We start from the raw sequence: 23,155 nt of genomic DNA, 5'->3' as shown, positions 1-23,155 counted from the left end.
TCTACAACAAGAATTATAATGGTATAGTGTTGTGAATGAAATAAATCCCTTTGTTGTCCCATCATAGCATCATTTTGCAATGCAAATTTTTCAAATAAGATTTTTTTTCCAGACATTTCAAAATATCAAAAAGAAAGGGAAAAAAAAAAACTATATTTCAATCAGCAACTGGACTTGTTATTATGTCTGGCTAAATAAATAAACACACACACACACACACACACACACACACACACACATGCCTGGAATCTTCCAAATCATCATACTTACTATTATGGGATTTTGTGCACTAGCATGACTATTCCTAAAACAATAGGAAGGAGTAGTAAAGAAAATCAGAATTTTGGTGCATTAAAATGACTACAGGATTTGGAGTGAGCTTATGTCATTTGCTCTCTGTGTGACCTTGAGGAAGTCCCTTAATCTCTGGCCTTCAGTTTTCTCATTCAAAAAATGAAGAGGTAAGATCAGATGACCTCTAAGATACCTTCCAGTACTAAAGCTGTGTGATGTCTTGAAAGCTCTGGAATAAACAATAAGCTGAACTGCACTTACCATTTGTCAGAACTACTAATGAACTGAACTGAAAATGTATTATTTAAGGCTGGTTATTAGAAATCATCTCCTAGATGAATGGGAATGGTTGAATATTAAAGGATTCTAAAATGTGATTATTATGACTCAGACAAAAATGATATAATAATAGCAAATCCCTCTCCAATCTGGGTCCACTAAGGTGATAAGTAATCATGACTCAGAAGAGAGTTGAAAATCAAATGTGAGTAAATTGCAGCAAAAATCATAAAACAATTCTAATTGCTCTCTGCATTTACAAAACAACAAGAAAAAATAGGCTTTTTTAAAGAGACTGTGGAGTTGTTATGAAAAGAACTGATGTCAGTGTTCCTAAAGAGCAAATGAATGACTAGGGCAAGGAGGGTACTCCATTTAGAGGGTACTCAATTTAGTACTCCATTTAGGGGTACTCCATTTAGAGCCCTCAAATTGCCTTATTTAAATATAAAATTCCATTCTCATAGGATTCATTTATTGTCATTGAATAGATTTGCTCCCTCTCAAGAGGTAAAATGAGTATCACTGTTTAAGACAAATCAGAGTTGCTTTTGCATTTGTACTAAAATATTTGTCTAGGCTTATCGCGGACTTTGATCAGTTTTATCTTCCTCACTACTTTTCAAATGTCTAACACATCAGGAGCACAGGGGCTTGGACTTTGACCTGACTTGCATAATATACTTTGTTGTGTCTAGAATATCAGTATCCCCATCAAAGAAATTAGCCTTGTACTTGGTACTTGGAGGTTGTTTTGTCTTTTTTGTTTGTTTAGTGCCTATGATTTTCCTTGGCCATTAAAACGCTTGATGAATGAGGAAGGCAGGAATAATAACACATTTTAGGAAAGGGAAGGACTGAACTGGATTTTAGGGCATGATTAAAAAGGAATTCGGAAACGTGGCAAAGACGATGGCTAGATTACAGAGAAAGAAAGAAGAATTCTGATTATTAGGACTGACTTCCAGGGTCTCTAGCCATTCCTCTTTTTAAAGAAATAAGGGGAAAGAAATGGGGAAGGGAGAGGCTACGAGAAAGCAAGAAACAAGACAAGAAATAATAATTTCAAGTTCAGTAACAGAAAAAAAAAAGAGGAAAGGAAGAAGATAGAAAAAAAATGGAAAGCGTCTCTGGTGACATTTAGAGAATGAAATTCTTTCCGGGAGCGGCAGGGGGCATAACAGTGATAATGTGATTAAAAAGTTGGCCTTGAAGTCTGGAAGATTAGATTTCAAGTCCTGCGTGCCACATGCTGGCTGCTTTGCTCTGGGCTAGCCACTTGACCTGTTAATGAAGCTAGATGCAATGAAATGAGAACTAGATTTGGCATCAGAGAACACAGACTCAAATCCAGAGTCTATCACTCACTGGCTCGGTGACCTGAGGCAGTTTACTTAATTCCTGGTCCTCACTTTCTTCATCCAGTAAAATGAGAGCATTGGGCTAGATTATCCCTAAGGACCCCTTTAGCTCTAAACCAATTGTCCTACCTTCAACCTACGTGACTGCCATCCCCTACAACAAAATAACAGCTCCCCCCCTTCAAAAAGGAAAAAAAAATTCCATAGACTGTCATTTAATCTAACAGTGACTCCCAAGCTATGCTTTCAAAAATAACCCATTGACAAAGGGGGCAGGCACAAGTCACTTAATCGCAAGGAAACTGATTTGTTCTGAAAATCCCATCTACTGACACATTAAGGTTGCATGTGTGTTTGTGTAGGTGTCCGAATCTGTATGCATATCTCTGTGGCTATGCAGAGACAGATACTTGGTCTAACGAAGTGTCTTCCAGAGTGTAGACGCTGCTGAAGCTTTTTTAAGAACACAGCTTTGGTGGTGCAAACAGATACATAAGGAGCTGCTTTTAACAACATCCCCTTGGGAAAAAAAAAAAGAGAAAAAAAACAACTTGATGGAAGGTGTTATTGACATCCGGCGAATTACATTCGGGGTGTAAGAATGGATTTCTGCTGTGGGGTCCTGGAGAAAGCACAAATTGAAAACCGGAGTTGGTCTACAGGCTTCTGCAGTAGCTGCAGGGGCCGGGATTCGCCGGGGCTCTGGCGCCCTCTCCTGTTCTATCTTCCTCTGTGCCGACTCTCAAAGTTCCATATTTTTTTTTTTCCTGGGTCAACGTTTCCTCCCAAGACCAAGATACCAGTGCCTTAAAATAAATAAATAAATACACATACGTTAAAAATCTTATTATCTTTGGTTTCACTCACACTTCAGTGGGCTACAGCTGGGGTTATTGTCAAGTCCATTTTCTTTCTCCAACATGATTTTAATGACTAGCAGGAAGGGAATGGAAAGGTTGCAGCAGCCTCTCTTTTCTTAATTCAGACACGACTTCTGCAGAAAGTGGGAGGCAGAGAGATGAGAGCAACCAGAGGCCAAGGCGCGGAGACTTTCCTAGATAACCGGCTTCAGGGTCGTTTTCCTGAGAGGGGGAAAGTTTCAGAAAACAAATGACATCTCAGCGGGTGCCCCAGTGCAAGTTTTAAAACTGTATTGCTACTGCCCGGCTTCCCCTCGGTGCGGGGCGCCTCTAGTCTTCCCCAGGGCTAATCCAGCCGCGCCCCACAATCCATGAGGTTTTCATCCCTCTTTCCTTGCATTTTAAGAAGCCAACCTGGGCCGGTCTGACCTTGGCAACACAGTGGCAGAGTCTGTTACTGCCACAACGCATGGAGAAAGGATAGCAAATAGCAAACCTTGGTCGTTGTGGTTGATTTCTTTCCTTTTCTTTTCAGTCCCCCTAGGTGTTCCAGAGGGAGTGGGGGAGGGGAGGGAGGAAAATTGATTAGAGTTGAAGCACATCGCAGCTGGGTAAAAGCATCTTAATCGAAGGTTCTGGGGGAAGGGTGAGAAAGGAGATTCGAACTCAAACTGGGGCAGAAAGGTCTAGCTGGGGGTTGCAGGGCCGAGCTTTGTATCCTCTACATGTGTCTATTTATTTTCAAAAGTTTTTTTTTTATTAGGAAAGCTATACCAGACGCATCATCACTATACAATGATTAAACATTACCTTTACAATTGATAGTCACTGGAATTACAGAATAAATATATGCACATTTCTTTCTGAACCTTTGTGAGAAAAACATTAAAAGTGCTTCCTATAAAGCTGTTAGTGATATATTTATATATATATATGTATAACCAGTTACTTTTTATATTTTAATATTATATCTATTTATATATGTATATAAGAAAGTGCGGATGTTCTCCAACGAATCTTGGCGTCAGGATGAAGTCACAAAGAAGTTGCTTATCTCAAGCGCGCCATGGGTGGGATTCTTAGGTTCTGTGGGATTTGGCCTGGAGTGGGATTAGGGGAGGGGTGGGAAGGGAGGGAGGGCCGAGTGAAGGCGGCCCAATGCATGGGAGGGGGAGGTTTAGGTGCACTGGAAGGGTAAGAAGTGAATGCTTGTGTGTGCGTGTACCTACGTGCGTGCACGCGGCTCTAGGCACGGGGTCGCGCCCGCGGACAGAAGGCGGCAAAGGGAGGAGGGGTGGGAATCTAGGGCTGTGCGTATGTAAAAGAGACAAGAGAGTGAGAACATTCGAGCAAGACCCGCCCCCTCCCCCCCCCCCTGCATGCAGCAAACTGCATTGTTAATACATGTACAGAAATCTGCGCCATGATGGACAAGAATAAAGCCCCAAAGGCCAACCTTATTTGTTTTCTTTCTCTTTCCCACAAACCAAAAGAAAAAAAAGTTACTAAAAAAAAACACATAGAATTTTACTTAATTAGGATCAATACAAAGATCCCAGATAATATACCTTTAACATGGCACAGTCAAAAGTCTCAAGTTTCAGTATAAAAAATAATGATTGATAACATTTGCTGGCAAAATCTGCGAAGGCACTTCATTGATTAATGATCTGAGTATGGCCCGTCCTCCAAAACACATCTGGGAGGGTAAGAGCATACATCTGTATTCTCTAGTTATCATGCGGATTTTGTTTTGTTGGGGACAGGGCAGGGTCTGAGCGAGAAAAGGACTGACTCATTAGAACCGGGTGGAAATCGGGGAAAAGGTATATTTCTTTTTTTTTTTCTTTTCCTTTTGAAAAAAAAAGCGCTAAACCTTTTAAATTTTATTATTATATTATTATTATTATTATTATTCTTTCCGTTAGAACCTATAAGTTGTCTTCTCCAGGACTTCGAGGTAATCCGGCTTGGTTTGGAGTTTGGCCCTTAACTCGAGGTATTCACTTTTTTGGGTTTGGGGGTCTGTGAAGCCCTTTCCAGCCGAGAACAGAAGGGTTTCTTTGAGTCTGGCGTCCTGCTGTAAGTCTGGATATTGCATGCCAGGAGGGTGGACGTGCAGCTCCTTTAACTTGGGCACCGTACCATAGAGACAGTCCACGAAGCCCACCGTACAAGGGGTTGACTGGGGCCTCTCTCGATCAAGTAGAATGCTTCCAGGACCACAGCCTCCCCCCGGGGGAAAAAGCACCACCCCTCCATTCTTTTCGTGGTGCCGGAACCCAGCCAAGTCCCCCCCAGTGCCCCCCACGATCCCAGCCACTCCACTTACGGCTGGGTGGTGAGGGTGGGGGTGAGGGTGAGGGTGATTCATAGTCACTATGGTGTTGAGTTGGGAGCTGGATACCGCCAGGGTCCACTCCTTCTCCTTCTCTATCAAGGTCCGGTAGTTACTGTTAGTCTCCTTGGCCGTCTCAGGGAATTGCTCCCCACCCAGGAGCTCACCCATTCCCGGGGCCTGTGTCCCCGGACCTCCCCTCTCAGGACCCCCAGCCTCTGGGCCTGCCACCACCGTAGAGGCCTCCTCCTCTTCCCGGGGCTTGTAAATGGGATTGTTACACATTTGGGTCACTGGGTGAGGGATGTAGTCATAGACGTGACCCACGGGGGGCGCTTTTTCCGGGGAGGGGTGGCTGGGCCGCCCCCCACCACCGCCCCCCCCTCCACTGCCCCCACCTCCTCCACCATCCTCAAAAAGGCGGTGGCACTGCATCTGTATTCCGGTCAGGTCCACCCCCTCCTGACGCTTTCGGAAGGGTAGCTTCTTCCGACGCCTCCTTAGCACGAAGGCGAAGAGCCCCGCAGCAATGAAGACGGCTGAGAAAAATAGGACGAGCAAGCTGAGAATCAGCACGGAGAGGGGCACAGCGCCCCCTGGGGGGGCGAACTCATAGGGCGAGGCACCAGTGGGACCTCCCGCGGGGTGGACCTCACCCGGCACGGCTGGGGAGGCCCCAGCGGGCGCCAGACGCACCATCTCTGGGCACAGCACTTCCAGTTCCACGGTGCGCACGTCCCGGCGGGTGAGGTTCTCCGGGCTCCCGCACAGCACGTCCCCTACCACGCTCACCGAACTGATGGTCTCGATCCATTGCTTGAGGGGGACCAAGTCGCAGGTGCAGTCCCAAGGGTTCTCGTTCAGGTCGATCTGCACAATGGCGTTTAGGTGCTCCAGGACGCCAGCCACTGGAAGGTAGAGGAAGTAATTCTTGCGCAGGTTGAGCCGAGCCAAGGAGGTGCCAGCGAAGGCGTCTGTGGGCAGCGTCCTCAGCAGGTTATTGTTGAGAAAGAGCAGCTTCAGGTTGGGCATGAGGCTGAAGGCTGCCGGCTGGATCTCGCGGATGACATTGAACTCGAAGTACAGATAGTGCAAGCTCTGGAGGCCTCGGAACATGCCGGGAGTTAGCCGTTCGATGTCATTTCCGTTCAGGAAGAGACTCTTCAGGTTGGGAAGGTTGATGAAGGCCCCGTCCTGGACATAAGATATTCGATTGTTCCCCAGGTGCAAGAGATCCAAAGATGAGAAATTCCAAAAATCCGAGCGGTAGATCTTCTGAATCAGGTTACTGCTCAAGTACAGTTTCTTGGCGTTCAATGGCCTCGGAAGAAGCTCCGAGATGTTGTTGAACCCTCGCTCTTTGCAGTTTACGGTCAAGCCCAGATCATTAATATGTAAGCTGCAGATACACCCAGTAGGGCAGATGATGGGGATTGGGGGTCTGGTCTGATAAGCAGCAATAGGAGGTTGGTTTGGCCCAGGGTACAGACCCCTAGATGTTGGGGGTGGTTTAGGTGTCCGGGGTTGCTTAGTGGGTTTGGGCTGTTTGTTGGAAGCCTTGTATTCAACAGAAGATGCAGTGAAATGGACAGAGGACAACATGGAAGAGGGCTTGGTGGGCCATGCATTCTCCTTGCTGGATGACAATTGAGGAATCCCCAAATTGGCCTCCACCTCTGAATCAGACAGCAGGGGACAGAGTTCAGTCTTCTTGATTTCTCTCAAGTCCTTCCCATGAAAGTGAAAGGGAGTCTCACATGTAATGTCTCCAACCAGGGCTGTATATGGTATTCGTTCAAGCCAGCTCTTTAACTGTACAATTTCACAGGTACAATTCCAGGGATTTTCCTCTAACTGGATCTCCATCAAACTCCTACCAATATGGTCCAGCATTCCTCGATAAGAAAGGACCTTTAACCGATTTCCCCGAAGGTCCAAATGAGTCAAAGAGACAGCTTTAAATAAATTGGTAGGAAGCATGGGAATGAGGTTGTCATTCAAGATTAGAACCCTCAATTTGCTCAGGTTTCGGAAGGCCCCACTCTCAATCCGTTTAATGACATTGTAATCTGCCTGCAGATATTCTAGACTTTCCAAACCCAGGAAAGTGTCGTTTCTGAAGATGTCCAGTTTATTCTCATGTAGATACAGCCTCTTTAAAACTTTGAGGCCATTGAAGGCCCCTGTCTGAATGTCCTGCAAAGCATTGTTCCCAAGGTTAATAGACACAGCATTGTTTAAATGAACGAAACTGTTCGTGTACAATTTCCTCATGGAATTCCTCTGCAGGTACAGTTTAAAAGGTCGGGACCAGAACTCAGTAATTTGACTAATATTTGTAAATCCTTTACTGTCACAATGGATATGGAAAATACTTTCTTTCACTTCACAGTAACATGGATCAAAGCACGGTTCATCTATTTCCTCTGAGTCCTCTATCAAGGGAATAGGTGTAGTCCATCCTAGGGCAATTGTGCTTAAAAGAATTATCCACAGCATCCTTCCTTTCTGAAGAATTTCAGCCATGGGAGGTTTCATCACTCAGTGCTGATCAAACTGCAAGAGAAATAAAAATGTGGATTTTTTTTTTAGCATTTAGTCATAATGCACTATTTTAAAATAAACTCCTACATGTGGGGCTTTTTATGAGCCTTATGGAAAGTTCAGCCTTTGTTAAGCCAGTGTTCAAAACAAAGCTGAGCTAGGTGCAATTTTCCGAGAATGTCCTATATTTTGGATTTGAGAGACACTAAAATGTTTCATCATGAGTTACCTTTTGCCTCAACTTATGTCACACCTAGTAAATGGCTTATCACCAAAGCAGTCTTTTTGTGCCCCCTTATAGCAAACGGAAGTATGCAAGTCACAGTTCACTTTGAGGCAGAGATAGAATCTATAATATTAAGATATTTTAGACATCAGAGTTTCTTCCCACTCCTCCCTCCTATACCCATCACATCCCTGCCCTGGGAAGTAGGAAAGATCAGTAGCTCCTATGAAAAGTCCCAATAAAAATCTGATGGGAATACAGGTCATTGAAATATAGGTCTACATACATACACACATACATTCATACATACACACACAGTTCCCCAAAGTTATTATGTTAGATGGTGCAATAGCATGATCTGAGACCATATCATTCTATTTCTTTTGGCCTGGAATGTGCAAGATGGATTGATATCCCTGGAAGACTTAAGGATTTTCTTGAGATAATATCACAGTGTACTCCATAAAAGATGATGAGCAGCAACACAAAGTCCCCCAGCTTCCTCTCCCCCCCAAAAAAACACCCTGTGGAGAGTATGCAGGTGTTAATTAAACAAACACTGCCCACATATTTGCTTGGTTAAAGCCTTTAGAAATAATTAGTCTTTCCAGAACACATGCCTATGGAATTGGCAGGTCCAAGGAGACTGACAGTTAAAGGGTACTGAATATGAGACCATCTGTGTATTGAATAGCTCTAAGATCCCAGCTTGGATTATGCTATCTTTGACCCATGATAAACCAAGGGATCCTGTGAAAAGCTGGGAGAGGGTAGGTAAGGTGAGAGGAGAGAAGGAGGGTGGTGATTGAAAGATTTTGAGATATTTGAGAGATGGGTGGTGATTAAAAGGAACGAGAAAAACCTTGGCGCTTACCTGGAGATAAATGGACTATCAGACTGTATACATTGCAAAGAAAGCTATTCTCCAACAACAACAACAACAACAAAAAAAAATGCAACACATTTTGCTAATAATACACAGCTCCTTCCTACATGGTCCTCCTTTTCCTCCCCTAGATATCATATAATGTAAAGGAATGTCTACATGAATAAATTATAATAATGCAGTTTATTTGATTGTCCTTCCCAAGGTATTGAATTAGTAATCTGAAATTGATGGCCTTTTATTCTATCATGAGAAATAATTAAAAGGATGTTTTTTAGTATATCTATCTACCCCACACACATGGCATAAAGAAGTATTTTATCAATTTGGCTTCTAACTTAGGCACTGTGAGATGAATTTATAAGGAAAATGGGAAAGAATTGGATTCAACTTGCATTAGATAATGCACACAGCTGCAAGAAAAGGTGGGTCCATGAGAAAAAGAAGCACACTTTGTGCAAATAACCACTTAAAAACACATTTACAGGAAAAGAAAAGAGAAAAAGGAGAGTCTATTGCAGTTATCAATCAGTTCTCTTAGTTTTCCTTGCAAAATAATGAAATCTACTTAATATCTTACCCTTACCATTTGGGATCAAATCGTTATTTTCTCTATACTGAGGTCTCTAAAATGAAGGGAGGGGGGACAACACCAGAAGTATTTGACTTACCTGTTTTGATGGAATTTTTTTTTGCACATCTGAAAAACAACAACAAAACAACCCAGGAGTTTAAGGATTCTCTCTCTCTCTCTTTCTCTCTCTCTCTCTCTCTCTCTCTCTCTCTCTCTCTCTCTCTCTCTCTCTCTCTCTCTCTCTCTCTCTCCTTCTCTCTTTCCTTTCCTCCAGTCAAGGCTGGGGGTAAATAATAATAATAATAAAAATAATAATAATTGGAAGGAAAAAAAAAACCCTAAGCCCCAGACGTGCTGTGAATGCGATGGGTTCCTCAGTGGGGCTTCTTTAGAATGCAGAGCTGCCGCTTAGCACACTCAATGGAGGATGAAGAAGCGGGCTGCTGCAGGCACCCGACTCCGCTGTTGTTGCCGCTGCTGCTGCTTTCTCTGGGCACCAGCGGCACTTCGGGGCGGGGGGGGGGAGAGGAAAGAGGGAGGGGAGGCTCAATCACAGTGGAGGATCTCGGGCTTCTCTCGCGCGCTCCGTTTTTTGTTTTTTCTTTTTTTTGGATATGTGTTCTTGCCCTGGATCAGGCTTCTCCATGTCATGAAAATGAGCTCCGAGAAAAGGAACAAATGAATGGGGGCGCGCTTAGCATGGGTTCGGGAGCGCGCACTGGGAAGCCCTGACTGCACAGTTTTCTCGTGTGTGTGTGTGTGTGTGTGTGTGTGTGTGTGTGTGTGTGTGTGTGCGCGCGCGCGCGCGTGCGTGTGTCAACACGGGGGTGGGGGTGGAGGTTAGGAAAGCGGTCCAGGCTTAGAAAACCAAGAAAGGGAAAAAAGTAGCCACCGAGAATAATGGCAATCGCTGGGAAGAGGGGAGGGGTGATCAATGTCAGGGTTAGAGGGAAAGGGTTGGCCTTGAACTCTCCAGCAAGGGAATCAGTGCCAGACTGGTTGACTCCCAAGTCCAGTTAAGCTCCGTTGATTCAGACGGTTGGGAAAGTAAGACTTCATGCCTGTTCCTAGACCTCCCAGCTACCCTGGCCGGACTGACAGTTCCCTCTCCAAGTACTGACCGAAAAGAGAGACCTGTGCGCTGGGGCCGGGAAGTCCCTCTGGAATGTACCCGGCTGTCCTGGAACCCATGCCCAGCCAGTCCCCTGCAGGGACTGCTGGGGGCCAGCAGTGGCCGGCATTCCCCTTCAGTCCTTTGCACCAGGAATCCTTTTGTCGGTGCCGCAGCCGAAGCCTTCTTCTTTCTCCCCGGGATTTAACAGCCTTGAGTTGGCTTGCTGCTTTCAAAGGGAGCGAGGCAAAGCAAATCACTGAGAAGAGAACCGGATCACTCGGGTAACAGAAAGGCATTTCTCATTCTTCCACCGGGAAAAGCGCGAGGCACCTTAACCCCTTTGCTTCTGATGTCAAAACCTTCCCTCCCACTCCTCTATAGGGTGAAAGAGGTGGGGGAAGGGGGCTCAGTATGCGTGAGAGAGGGTGCTGCACCCAGTAGGCTAGGACCAGCAGGCAATTCGGATCTTTCCATCAGTCTCCAAAAGGAATTTTTTTCCCTCCCTTTTAAAGCTCCCTCTTCAACCCTTTTCACAGGAAAGCCCGCAAAAAGGTAATGCAGCTTTACTGAGAAATCAGAGAAGATGGAGAAAGTGGTGGGCACAAAAAGGGACTGCTTAGACGAGATCCTCAGCTGACCGGCGTCCTCTGGATTCGTGTGGTCTGAGATCCACTTGGGGAAGACCTTGTGGCCCCAGCATTGGGATCACTGTCCTTTTCCCCAGGACTGGAAGTTAACAGAGGGATTTTCCATCAAGTGTCGCGAGGAAATTGTGAAGAAAAACACGCCCCTGGATTGTTCATTTGGAAACTTACGAGCTTCAAATATCTAGGTACCCCTGATAAACAATGAACTTCTTCCAGACATTTAATCCCTCCGTGCACGAGAACATGCGTTAAAAAATGTATGCACATTCCCACCCCAGTTCCCAGGAGCTCTGATGGGAAACTGCAGTCAATTAAGCCATGTAGTCGCTGTTAAAGATCATCTCACATTTTATGCCATAAATGGGTTCGGTTTTCCCTCTTATTCGCTAGACCCACCCCTGTTCCTTCATATTCAAGGTAAACCACCTTGGCATCCTGCATATATTACATGAACACGCATACATACACACAGACTCAAACACACCACTGAGTTCCCCATCTCGCCTATGAACAATCCAAATCCCTTCTCTCCCTCAGTTCCCCTCCCCCCCACTCTCCTCTTTCCACCCACTGCTTCCCACCATCACTTAGTGAACAGAGAATATTTCCAGGATCTCCTTAGAATCCAGGATCAGTTGGAGGAATATGGAGTAACTGAAATGTCATCGTTTGCTACAACGCAACGATTGTCAATGACCCTCCCTGGTTTGGGGAATTGTTTTCTCTTCAACTACACTCCTTAAAGCTGGAGGACGCCAGCTAAACAGTTCACTCTATTTCTACCTTTTTCTCCCCCTCTCCATCCACAGTTTCAAGGGAGCCTCTTTGGGGAGGGTCCTAAAAGTTAGAGGGACCCCAAGGAGTCCCCATGCATCAGATCCGTACACTGAAACACTAGGCATAATTTGCTTATCGAAGAGCAGGACAAGGAGTCCTTTCTCCCCAACTCTAGCAGGCTCCACAGAGGCAGTCCATAGCGTCACCCCTACTCTTTAATTCAAAGAGATCTCCTCGGAGCTGAGTGAATGTGCCACTATGGAAGCTGAAAGAGTTCTCCCTCCGAAAAATAATAATCAGAATAATTTAAACTCTGCATTATGCATTTTTTCGAAGCCTCATACAAACCCCTCCCTAATCCTCTGCCATCCAGGCAAAACGAATTGGTGTTCAGAATGATAAAGTATTAAAAGCTAAAATGAGTATTTTTTTTTTTATTCTAAGAGCAACATATACAGGCCGATGGAGTCTGGGGGAGGGAGAGAGAGGGAAGCCTCAGATCTTTCACCTGGCCTATTTATTGGTGCTGCTCATCATTTGCTCTAATTACCAGGGGTTCGACACACATTCATCAGTCTCCTGCCCCCTTTCATTCGCCTGCTAGACACCTAATTCAACATTCATGCAGAGAATAAAAAAAAAAAATGCAAGAATCGTTTAAAAAAGGACAAGTACATCCATGCCTACACAAATATAGTAGACATGCCTGTACTAAAATACATTGAGGTTAAGTTATTGATTTCAATTAAACAAAGTAGAAAAAGAACTCAGTCAATACCTATCCATGCTGAGGACTAAAGCACTCCCCGCGTTTGCTCTGAGTGGCTTGGCTAGGCGAGCTGCAAACTCCTTAAGATGAACTGTATCCATAACGCCATCGCCTTGCTGTCTCTCTTTTTCTCAACCAGGAACTTTCAGGGATGCCACCAAACCACGCTTGTAATCCTTTTAAGTGTTTTTACCTTCGAGTCCTGTAGATGAGATGAAGTTAGAAATGGTCGCTGCATACCTATTGAGGATTGGGGGAAGCACCAAACACAGCTACTTCAGAGACCCCAATTCTGGGGAACTCGGCGCCTCGGCTCTGGGGGTGCTGGATCGCTATCAGCCGGAAGTTTCCAAGGACAGCATTAGTTTAATTTTCGAGAGAGGTCCTCTCAGATAGATAAGGGTATGAAATGTACGATCCCTGGGAGCCCAACGCCTTCTGGGTCCTGCTGCATTCCTTCCTTTCTTTCTTCTCCTCGCCCCTCACCCCTCTTCTGGAAAGGATGTCACTCACAGGGCAATCCTTGCCTGGTGCCTCCTTCAGTTCAGTTGAAGGTGGGACAGCTTCCTTCGCTCCCAGGGCATCTTTTACCCTGCTCCCTCGGGGTGGGTGGATGGTGTAAGGAGTGAAGGGGGAGGTGGGTGGTGGGCGGGGAGGAGAGGCGGCAGGCGGGGTTGAGGGTGGACCAGATCCAACTATTTATGCCAGCCTTAACCAGAAGGGGAAGAGACACAGAGAAGGAAAGGAGTGGGGGAGGGCTTGAAAAAAAAGATGGCCATATGGTTAGATCCGCGCCATTGGGTTTCAGGATTTAGGGCAAATGCAAGCGGAACCCTGGTCCAGGAATGGAGCCCTCTGACTATGGGAACCTGCCGCCTAGCCCCCTTCCTGGTCCAAAGATCCTGGGGACCGAAGAAGGGCAAAGCTGCAGAATGCTGGTGGAGGGTGAACAGCCTACCACGGAGGTGGCTGGATCTTTTGGCAGCTGGTCTTCCCAGAGCGCCACTTTCACTGGCCCGGAAATAACGGAAATCGGATCGGGCGGTACTTACCGGCCTCTGCGCCTTGACTATCCAGCAGAAGCTCGGGGCGTCCAGGGCCACGCCAAACAGGATACGAGGAATCTCAACCCATCAATAGCCTGCCCACCTTCTCCCCTCCCAAACTGGGGAATGAAATAGACACAGCCCTGAGCCGCCCCCTTGATCATCCCAGCACCCGGAGCCTGGGCCAGAATGCCTCCCAGCCTAGGGCCCTCCCCCGCCGGCTAGAGAAAGATGCCGCCACTGCTGCTGCCCCTACTGCTGCTGCGGCTGCATGCAGTCCGCTCACACATCGCAGCCAGATCCCCTGGTGAGGGAGGAAGTGGGCTTGGGGCTCTGGCTGGTGCGCTGTACTCAGGCTCGCTCTCTCTCTCTCTCTCTCTCTCTCTCTCTCTCTCTCTCTCTCTCTCTCTCTCTCTCTCTCTCTCTCCACCCCCAATCTCCGCTTGTCTTCTACCCCCAGTCTATGTGCAAAACGCAACTCAGTTTCAAGAACAGATAGGGGTTTCCGCATCATTGGGAACCCCTAAGACACGCATTTTTAAGTTTCATGTCTTTGCAATGGTGAGGTAGAGAGCGTCTGTTTGGAAAATTACAGCCCCAGCACGCCCAGGATTCCTCGGATCAGCACCGAGGGGACGGGTGGGTGCCTTCCCCCTCCCCCGCCCAATCCTCCCATCCAAGACTTCTCGAAGTGACGTGAAACCTGTCTCCCACCTTAGTGACAAACAAGGCACAGCTTCGAAAACGAACACATTTCCTCTTCATCTATTTATGCTTGCCTAAGAGAAGGGAGTAAACTGAAGGGGTGTGTGTGTGTGTGTGTGTGTGTGTGTGTGTGTGTGTGTGTGTGTGTGTGTGTGTGTGTGTGTGTTCGCGCGCGCGGGCGGACGCGTGTGACTGTGTGTCTGTAGGGGGCGACGAAGAAAGGAGATGCGTGCCAGGATGGTGACAAAGTAATGAAACAGGGCCAGTCGTGTTAACAAGTATAGCATCTCTGGCTAAAGTCTCCTTCCAGCATCCCATCCCCGTTGGAGTAGATCGTCGCCTTTCTCTGCAGTCACACGAATGCAGTCCTTTCAAGGCTCTGTCCAATCTGCAGTGTAAACCAATGTTTCCCTTCTTTAACAGCTCATTTACACAGGGACAATATTGGAGAAAAGAGAAGAAGACTTCCACTAAACTCTGCAACCGAACAGGAAAAAAAAAAAAGAAAGAAAGAAAGTAGTCCCTGTAACAATCTATCTAGAGCCATTCCTTCGCCAAGAGCATGCAATAAATTGTACCAGACAGGGGGGAGTTTTGAGTGGCTATTATAATTGTAGATGGGAAGGGAACACGACCTTATTTTTTAAAAAGCTTTTAAAAGAACTCTCCTTTGCCTCTTGCAAAAAAAAAAAAAAAAAAAAAGACAGGACTGGACTTTTAATCTATATTTGGAAAGCTTTGACAGGCTTGTGGAGAGACATTGCTTCCGTCTCTGGCTCGATGTAATGCACAGCATCCTAATGCTATGAGCATGAGATACAAAGGATCACCATTGTTGGACTGTTACATACAAGATTTTGCAAAGACACAACAGGTTCAGAGTCCGTGCTGCTTTTCTTTGGGAAAGGAGAGTTGGATACCAGGGGTCACAAAGAAATCCAGGGCCCTCAGAAGGTGTTCCCCCGCCCCCCTTTTTTTATTGGAGGTCCTAAATTCAATACCAGACTGCTGGTTTTCTGTCAGCAAACACATTTTCTGTTAAGCTTGAAACTTAAAATGGCTAACAAACTCTTAGGATCTGATTTGTGGCCCTGAAAGGGACCATCCAGTCAAACTCCCTGCTTTCACAGAGGAAGAAACTGAGCCCTTTGTTCCCCCGAATGATATCTACTACTTTAGAGATTACTTCACTATATCAATAAATATTACAGAGACTTAGAAACTGGTGAATGAAGAATTATTAGGTAGACAGCTTTTTTTTTAATACAGTGTTTCAGTCCTGATATGAACTACAAACCTCTCCTTTTTCTAGGCTCAGGGAATTTTCAGATGTTATTTTCACAGGATGATAGGACAAATGGAAAGAACATTTGCCTTCAGTTTTACAGACAAAGGTTTCAAGTCAAATCTCTTAACAGAAGAGAAAGGTTGTATCACTCCAACATTTCAAGCAGATTTTTGGAGAAAGGAAACTAGAGAGGAGGAGTGGTGGGGAGATGAATCACTTAGACCCTTTCCTAGCCTCTTGCAGGTGGTTGTACAATTTGAAGCTAATCACTCTTGGGTACACCATATTATATGTAGGCAGCTGTGAAAAAAAAAAAAACATACCCACATGCCCTGTTGGCTCAAAAAATATTAGGTTGGACCCAAAAGAAATAAGAGTAAGACTCAAGCTCTTTGATCTATTCTCTTGAGATTTTTTTTTCCTCTTTTCTTGTTTCTCCTTTTTGGTGTCCTCCAAGAACAAGAAAAATATTTGGTCAGGAGGGTCTCTCTGCCTCGTCTGTGAGCAGATGCTCACACGGCCTGGTAGCTACTAGGGAATAAGAGGAGAAGGTAGCATGTTAATAATAGCTGACCTTTAGAGAGCACTTTAAAGTTTGCCAAGGCTTTGCCTACATTATCTCATCTCTTTCTTGAAACAGTTCTGCGAGGTAGGTGCTATTATTATCACTGTTTCACAGACAAGGAGACTCAAACTAAAGAAGTAAGTTGACTTGTCCAAGAACTCACACCTAGCAAATATGCATGGCAGGATTCTAACCCATGTCTCCCTAAAGCCATGTCTTGCATGTTAGTCATTATGTCAAGCTGGCTCCCCTCTTAATAAAAAGGGGATATCCTTAAACATGGCTATGGCCAATGGAAATATTTCAGACCAAACAGAGTTTTGATGATCCTAATCATAGAGAACACTGTTTGAAAAGACACAAATATATAGATTTATTATCCTTATAGACTATAGGTATAGTTTTGTGTATAATACAGAACCTCTAAAAGTTAAAAGTGTTTCCTAAATGTAGCATTTGTATTTATAGAATTTTATCCTTTTTCAATTCATTCATTTGGTCAAATACTATGTGCAAGATATGTTGGGCATTGGGGGTGGGGATTAATATTGCATAATTTGAAACAGAGGTTCTGAATATGGGATTGAGTGTTGAGCTACTTGAAGAGTTTTTTTTTTTCTTTCAGAGAAGCATTTTATGTTTAAACTATGTCCTTAAATACATTGATGCTTCCTTATTGATGAGCATCTTGTGTAACATAGCCCCAGAGAATAGGGTCGGGGGGGTGGTGGTAAAAGTGTATACCATTATCTTCCTAAATTATGACTCTGTACAGGTCACCCCCACCATCATCCAAGAAACTCCACTGGCTCCCTATGGTTGTAGCAGCAAGTATCCTGACATATCCAGGGTGGCCTGCTATCACAGGTTCTTAGATCTGCTTTTCTAAAAGGAAAGCAACTTTTGAGGTGTCAACAATTTTCTTTAATCACATATACCAACAGAGAAAATACAAGCAGAGAAATAAAAACCAACAGACAAGGTTTTTAATTGTCTGACTATAAGCAATACATACATCACAGATCAACAGACAGATCCAGCTGTCTGACCATTACATACATACATAGTTACCAGAGAGAGAAGCACCAATATCTGGGTTTCCAAAGTGGGGTGGGGGTGTGGGGGTGTGGAGAATGTGTGAAGGGCCTCCTTAATGGCTACCCAGAGTCTCATTTGGCATAAGAATCTTCTTCCAAAGAGTAAGACCCAAAACAAAACCTCCCCTCAGAGTATGTATACACTTTTCTGAGCAGGTCATCCAGTGCCTCATTAGAAATTAACAAAAGGTGTGAGCCTTCGTACAAAACAAGCCTCGCTTAATCAAGCTTCCCTTAATGGACTTCTCCTGAAACTTATTAATGGGTGGAAAGACATTTAAATCTCATTAACATTACAATGGCCTCCAGAATCAAATCTAAAATCTTCTGACTTTCAAAGATCTTCATAATCTGACTCCTTTCTGCCTTCTGATTATCTTGTACTTTCCATCCATTCCTGTACTCTGGGAACTAGATACCCTGGCCTCCAGAATCTGTTTCCAACCTGACACTTATGCTGTCTCAGAATGTTTTTCCTGGCTGACTCATATTCCTGGAATTCTCTCCCTCTTCAGCTCCATACCTACACTTTCCTGGCTTTCTTCAAATCTCCACTAAAGTTCTACCTTCTTTCCCAGTCTTCCTTAATCTTAATATCTTTCCTTTAAGACCATCCAATTTTTCCAGTAAAAATATAATCCATATATAGTTTTTGTTTCTTTTGCATGTTTTCTCCCCCATTAGATCTGAAGTCCTTGGGAATAGAAGTTGTCTCCTCCCTCTTTCTTTGTGTCCCTAATACTTTGCAAAGGGCCTTGCACATAGTACATAGGCATTTAATAAATAAATTCTAGTTGAACAACAGGGCAGCTGAGTGGCACAGTGGATAGAGTGTGGGGCTGTGAGTCAGAAAAAATCATCTTCCTGAGTTCAAATTTAGCTTCAGATACTTACTAGTTATGTGATCCTGGGCAAGTAACTTAACCTTGCTTGCTTCACTTTTCTCATCTGTCAAATAAGCTGGAGAAGGAAATCCCAAACCCTTCCAATATCTTTGTCAAGATAACCCCAAATGGGGTCACAGAGACTCTGAAAGAACTGACTGACCACACAAACAAGTGATATAAGCAGTAAACTCAAAAGCAAAGTGAACTGCTCAAGCTCTTGATGAGAAGACCTGATTTATCTAATGCAATTTTTTAATTCTTTTTGTTCATATATTTTCCAAAACTTTTGAAGTTGATAATTAAGCTTTAATTTAAAACATCTCTGGCCATCTACCTATCCACAGATCCTAGCTTCTGTCTGCCTCACTGATAAGTCATTGAACTCCAGGCAACTACTTCAACTGCCCACATCCTGGGCCCTCTCCAGTTCTCCTGGTAAATATCCTGCCACTAGACTCAGACGGCTCTGGAGGAGAAAGTAAGGCTGGTAACAGTGCACAGCTTTCCCTCCCTCAAATCAAAGTCAACTGCAAGTCATGTCATCATTTACCTGACTGATATCATGGTGCTCTTTGAAAACCACGGACAAACACAACAACCAGTCACGCATGGCTCCAGAGAAATTACCTTGCTTGTCTAGATCTGCATTCCCTTCTCAGTAGCCAATTCATCTAACTTCAGTCATCCACTTATGTTTTGCCTACTATAAATGAGTGTGTGTATGTGTGTGTGTGTATACATATATATGTATGTGTATTTATGCACACACACACACACACATATATATATATACATATAAGTATGTGTATATGTACACTCATACACATCAATATATAGTTCTTTTTCCTCTTTCTTTGAGTTCTTTGGGGGTATAAGCCTAATAGTGCAATAGCTAGTTAACAGAGTAAGCTCAGTTTAGAAACTTAATGGATATACTTCCAAATTGTTTTCTAGAATGACTGGACCAATTCACAGTTAAACCAACAACTCATCAATGTGTCTTTTCCCATAGCTTCTCCAACATGTTACATTTTCCTCTTTGACAAAAGATGGCAATGTCTGCCAATTTGATGGGTGTGATTTCTTCAATTTACTGAAACGCAAAAGTTTTTAAATTTGCATTTCTCTAATTATTAGTAATTTCAAGTATTTTTCATATTCTTATTGAAAACGGATTTTTTTTCCTTTGACGACTGCTTGCTCAATATCATTTTACAATTTATCTATTGGGTAATGGCTCTTAGGAATACATGACTTCTTTCAGTGTCTCTCATCTAAATTTACTTTCAATACTCCTGTGCCATTAAACAAGTAGCATTTAGTGATTTCTTGTATCTGTAGCTCTGCCTCTTGAGTATTTAAATTGATTTTCTTTTCTCATATGGACATCTGAAGGAAAATGTATCATCCCAGATGGGTACTGGATTTTTCAGAAGAATACCCAAGGATTCTTAACTTACTTGTTTTTCTACTTGCTTAACTCAAATATGTGTGTGTGTTTGTGTGTGTGTATTTGGGAGACTATTAACTTGGTTGTTTTTCTTATTGTTTTGATAACCATATCTTGTAAAAGTCTTGCATTTTAATATAACTGGTGTCTTTTGTAATGATATGTGTTTTATATATTTAAGAACAGGATTTTGAGAATGCCAAAAGGGTCTCATACATTCCCCCCAAAATCTTAAGAATTCATAAATTAATTAATTCTACCACTACTCTGTATCTATTATTTGTTTCATATTGTCAATTATAAAGTTGATTTGATGGGAAGAGGGTTGAATTTTTTTTTTTTGCTTCCTTCGCTGAGCATCTATTTTTGTCAGTCACCAAACTGCTGTTAGCTCTGCTTCTTACTATCTGTTTGACACTATCCACTTCATCTTACCTTAATGCACCTTACCCAGTTTCTTATCATAAAATGAGAGGGTTGGATTAGCTAATATTCTAAGACTCCTTCCAATTTTAAATTCTGTGGTTCTTTCTTCCTGCTATCTTAGACAGTAAGTCTTTAGAGAGCGAGGGGACACACTTTTTTGAGTTGCTCTTCAAAATATTTGCCACGGTGCTATGGTGATGTATCTCATTATAGGAGCCCAAAGAGTGGTTTGCCTGTAGCAATTGCCCAATAAATATTTGGTGAGTGAACAAATATGTGGCAAGCACTTGAGGATTACAGAGTCCTAGAAAGTAAGAGCTGGAAAGATGGTGATGCTTTTTGAGAAATATTAAGTTCCAGTCAGTCTCTCAACTTCTAATTTATTATTTCCTTGTCCCATTCCAGGGCTGTGTATTGAACCTACAGAACAGAAATGTTATTAAATGCCACTTTTAATTGCAAACCTCTTTGAGAACCCCAAATGAGGATATTTGTATCAATCTGTCAACAGACAATCAATTACAGTCCTAATATTTCAAATGATCAGTTTCTCTACAGGCCAAACCATCCAACCATTCCATTTGATGGCTCACAATTATTCTGAAACTCCATTAATTTGCAGGACATATCTTCACACTTACAAAATCATGCCATTAAGGGTTGGCATTTCCAAACCAAATGCCACCTGCTCTCTCTCTCTCTCTCTCTCTCTCTCTCTCTCTCTCTCTCTCTCTCTCTCTCTCTCTCTCTCTCTCTCTCTCTCTGTATATATATATATATGTATATATGTATATATGTATACATATATATATACATATATATATATAAAGAGAACAGCACAAAAGCAAACAAAACAAACACACTTCCCTTTGCAGTTGAGCATGCTTGATGTTTTTCTCTCGAGACAGCCATCTGTGGTGTCATAAATGCAGCAAAGCAAACAATTCAGGAAAATATTGATGAAATATATGCCTGCAATGTTTTAATCATGCCAGAAATTCTTGAAATGCTGATTTGAACTTGAAGCTATTAAGAGTTTTCCTTTCCTAAAGAGGTACCCATACAGTATAGAACCAAGCTCTGGGTCAAATCAGACTGCAGAAATAAACAGACCATGTAGTCGATGTTTTACTTTGTATGGAACAGCAAGACAAGTGCTTTGTCAAACGTCTAATTGCTATATCAATTTCAGGTATTAATATCAAATTGTGGAATGAATGGATGAATAAATGAATAAACTATAACCCAAGATTCACTAATTCAAAAGTCAAATATTAATGTTTTATTTTGTAAGACAGTTCAATTCAATTCAACAAACATTTGTGAAGTGTTGACTCCGTATGTACAAGGTGCTCAGGGCTTGAAGAAGTGACTTGGTCATGAGCATAAAGTCTACAAATGACAGAAACAGGATTTGAATCCAGGACTCTGTGACAAGACAAATAGGAGCAGTTGTTGTATTCAAGCTGCTTATATTCTATTGGGGGGAGGGCATATGTAGACAGATATAATGCAAAGTATAGGCAAAGTAATACACAATAATTACAGGAGGAAGAAATCAGTAACAGGTAGAGCCATTAGGAATGAGTTCATGATGGAAGTGGACCCCACAAGCTGAGGATATGGAAATTTTACAGAGCAAGAGAGAGTGAAAGGAGAAACTTCATTTATCATGCTATGTACATGCAAACATAATAATAGCAATAATCCAAACTGATTTGTTAAGCAAATCCATTTCAAGTATACACATTTTTCCTCTTTAAGAGAAAAATCACTTGGTTTTCAGAGTCAGATCGCTAGCCCTGGAGTTACAAAGTTCTGGATTCAAATCCTGTCTTTGTCCCTTCTATGCTTTGCACACACTATCAAGTTAGTTAACCTCTCCAAGCCTCAGTTTCTTTAACTATAAAATGGAAATCAATAATATATTTAGTACCTCTCTCCCACAACCATCTCTACAAATTTAATATACTATATAAGTACTAGGAATTAAAATATTAACAAGTGCACAAAATACTATGTTTCTGGCACACATCTGCTAGAAATTACCTGTCTCTAATACTTAACTCAGTGTAGTACATAAACCTTGTATACTTTGTTACTCCTGCTGAAGTAAGGACATCATGTTTGGGACCTGAAAGACATGTCTTACATGCTACAGTATGGTAGCTAAGGACCCTAAAGTCTTTTCCTTGTTTAATTATCTTTTTTTAAGAAAGATGCAAGATACCACAATGCAAAAGGGGATCGAGACTCCCTATGTATCTTTTTTTCAAGATTAACCATGAAGCAGATTTAGATTTAAGAAGGACTCCAGATCTTTTGTTCAAGGGGGATCTTAATTTGGAGTCCACCAATAGATTAGAGAGAGTCTGAGAATTTCGATAGGAAAAAAAAAATCCATCTATAACTTTCCGAATCTGTGGTTCCATTTGCGTTCTTATGTATTTTACTTTATTGAAAAACCTGATTCTGAGAAGAGGGTTGTAGGCTTCACCACCCTGCTACCACTGGGTTCACCGCACTGCCAAAAGGAGACACACACACACACACACACACATACACACATACACACAGGCACACAGGTTACGAACCCCTGATCTAGTTTAACATCATTTTTCAGACAAGGAGAATAAAGCTCACTAATGTGAAGTGATTTGTCCAAGGTCACAGCAGTACGAAATGACAGAGGCATTATTTGAACCCAGGTTCTCTGACTCCAAAGCTTTTCACTATGTACCGAACTGTTGCCTGTTTACTTACCATCTGTGGGTGTACTGTGCTTCTCCAAAGCATGATTTTTTTCTCCAGGATATGGAAGACATTGCAGAGGCATCCGAAATAACAGTGCAACGTATCCTTAGACTGCTGCGATGAGGGCGAGGCAGGCAGTACCGGGAAAGAGAGGGTGCGGACTCTGGTGGTCCCGGGGAGCCAGTCCAGAGCCAGTCCAGAGCCAGTCTACTCCTGGACACAAGCGCCACCCCCACCTCCCTTTCCCAGCTTCTTTGCCGCCTTCCCA

The 23,155-nt window shown here is 43.3% G+C and overlaps 1 protein-coding gene across 4 annotated transcripts; it reads right to left on the bottom strand.

The window, feature by feature from the left end:
- Nucleotides 1–224: 224 nt before the first annotated feature.
- SLITRK3 (SLIT and NTRK like family member 3) lies at nt 225–23,128 on the bottom strand. 4 transcript variants are annotated; one of them, XM_072618565.1, is made up of 3 exons: nt 12,679–14,107; nt 5,127–7,688; nt 225–2,740 (listed from the first exon to the last, which is right to left on the bottom strand). In XM_072618565.1, exons 2-3 carry the CDS (start codon nt 7,668–7,670, stop codon nt 2,591–2,593), a joined length of 2,694 nt encoding a protein of 897 aa, XP_072474666.1. In that variant the 5' UTR covers nt 7,671–7,688; nt 12,679–14,107; the 3' UTR covers nt 225–2,590. The 4 variants fall into 4 exon arrangements, with proteins under 4 accessions (XP_072474666.1, XP_072474664.1, XP_072474665.1 ...); XM_072618563.1 differs by lacking the exon at nt 225–2,740 and adding an exon at nt 22,897–23,128 and having other exon boundaries at nt 2,760–7,688; nt 12,679–12,871; XM_072618564.1 differs by lacking the exons at nt 225–2,740; nt 12,679–14,107 and adding an exon at nt 22,897–23,128 and having other exon boundaries at nt 2,760–7,688.
- Between the last annotated feature and the right edge of the window lie 27 nt (nt 23,129–23,155).

This window comes from Notamacropus eugenii, chromosome 6 (assembly GCF_028372415.1).
Source record: "Notamacropus eugenii isolate mMacEug1 chromosome 6, mMacEug1.pri_v2, whole genome shotgun sequence".
In the NCBI taxonomy this organism is placed as follows: Eukaryota; Metazoa; Chordata; class Mammalia; order Diprotodontia; family Macropodidae; genus Notamacropus; species Notamacropus eugenii.
The sequence above is the reverse complement of the archived record's forward strand: the minus strand, read 5'-3'. Positions and strand labels throughout refer to the sequence as shown.

Excerpts from the sequence above, each read along its gene's own strand:
- SLITRK3 (XM_072618563.1), bottom strand. The coding sequence starts at position 7,670 with ATGAAACCTCCCATGGCTGAAATTCTTCAGAAAGGAAGGATGCTGTGG.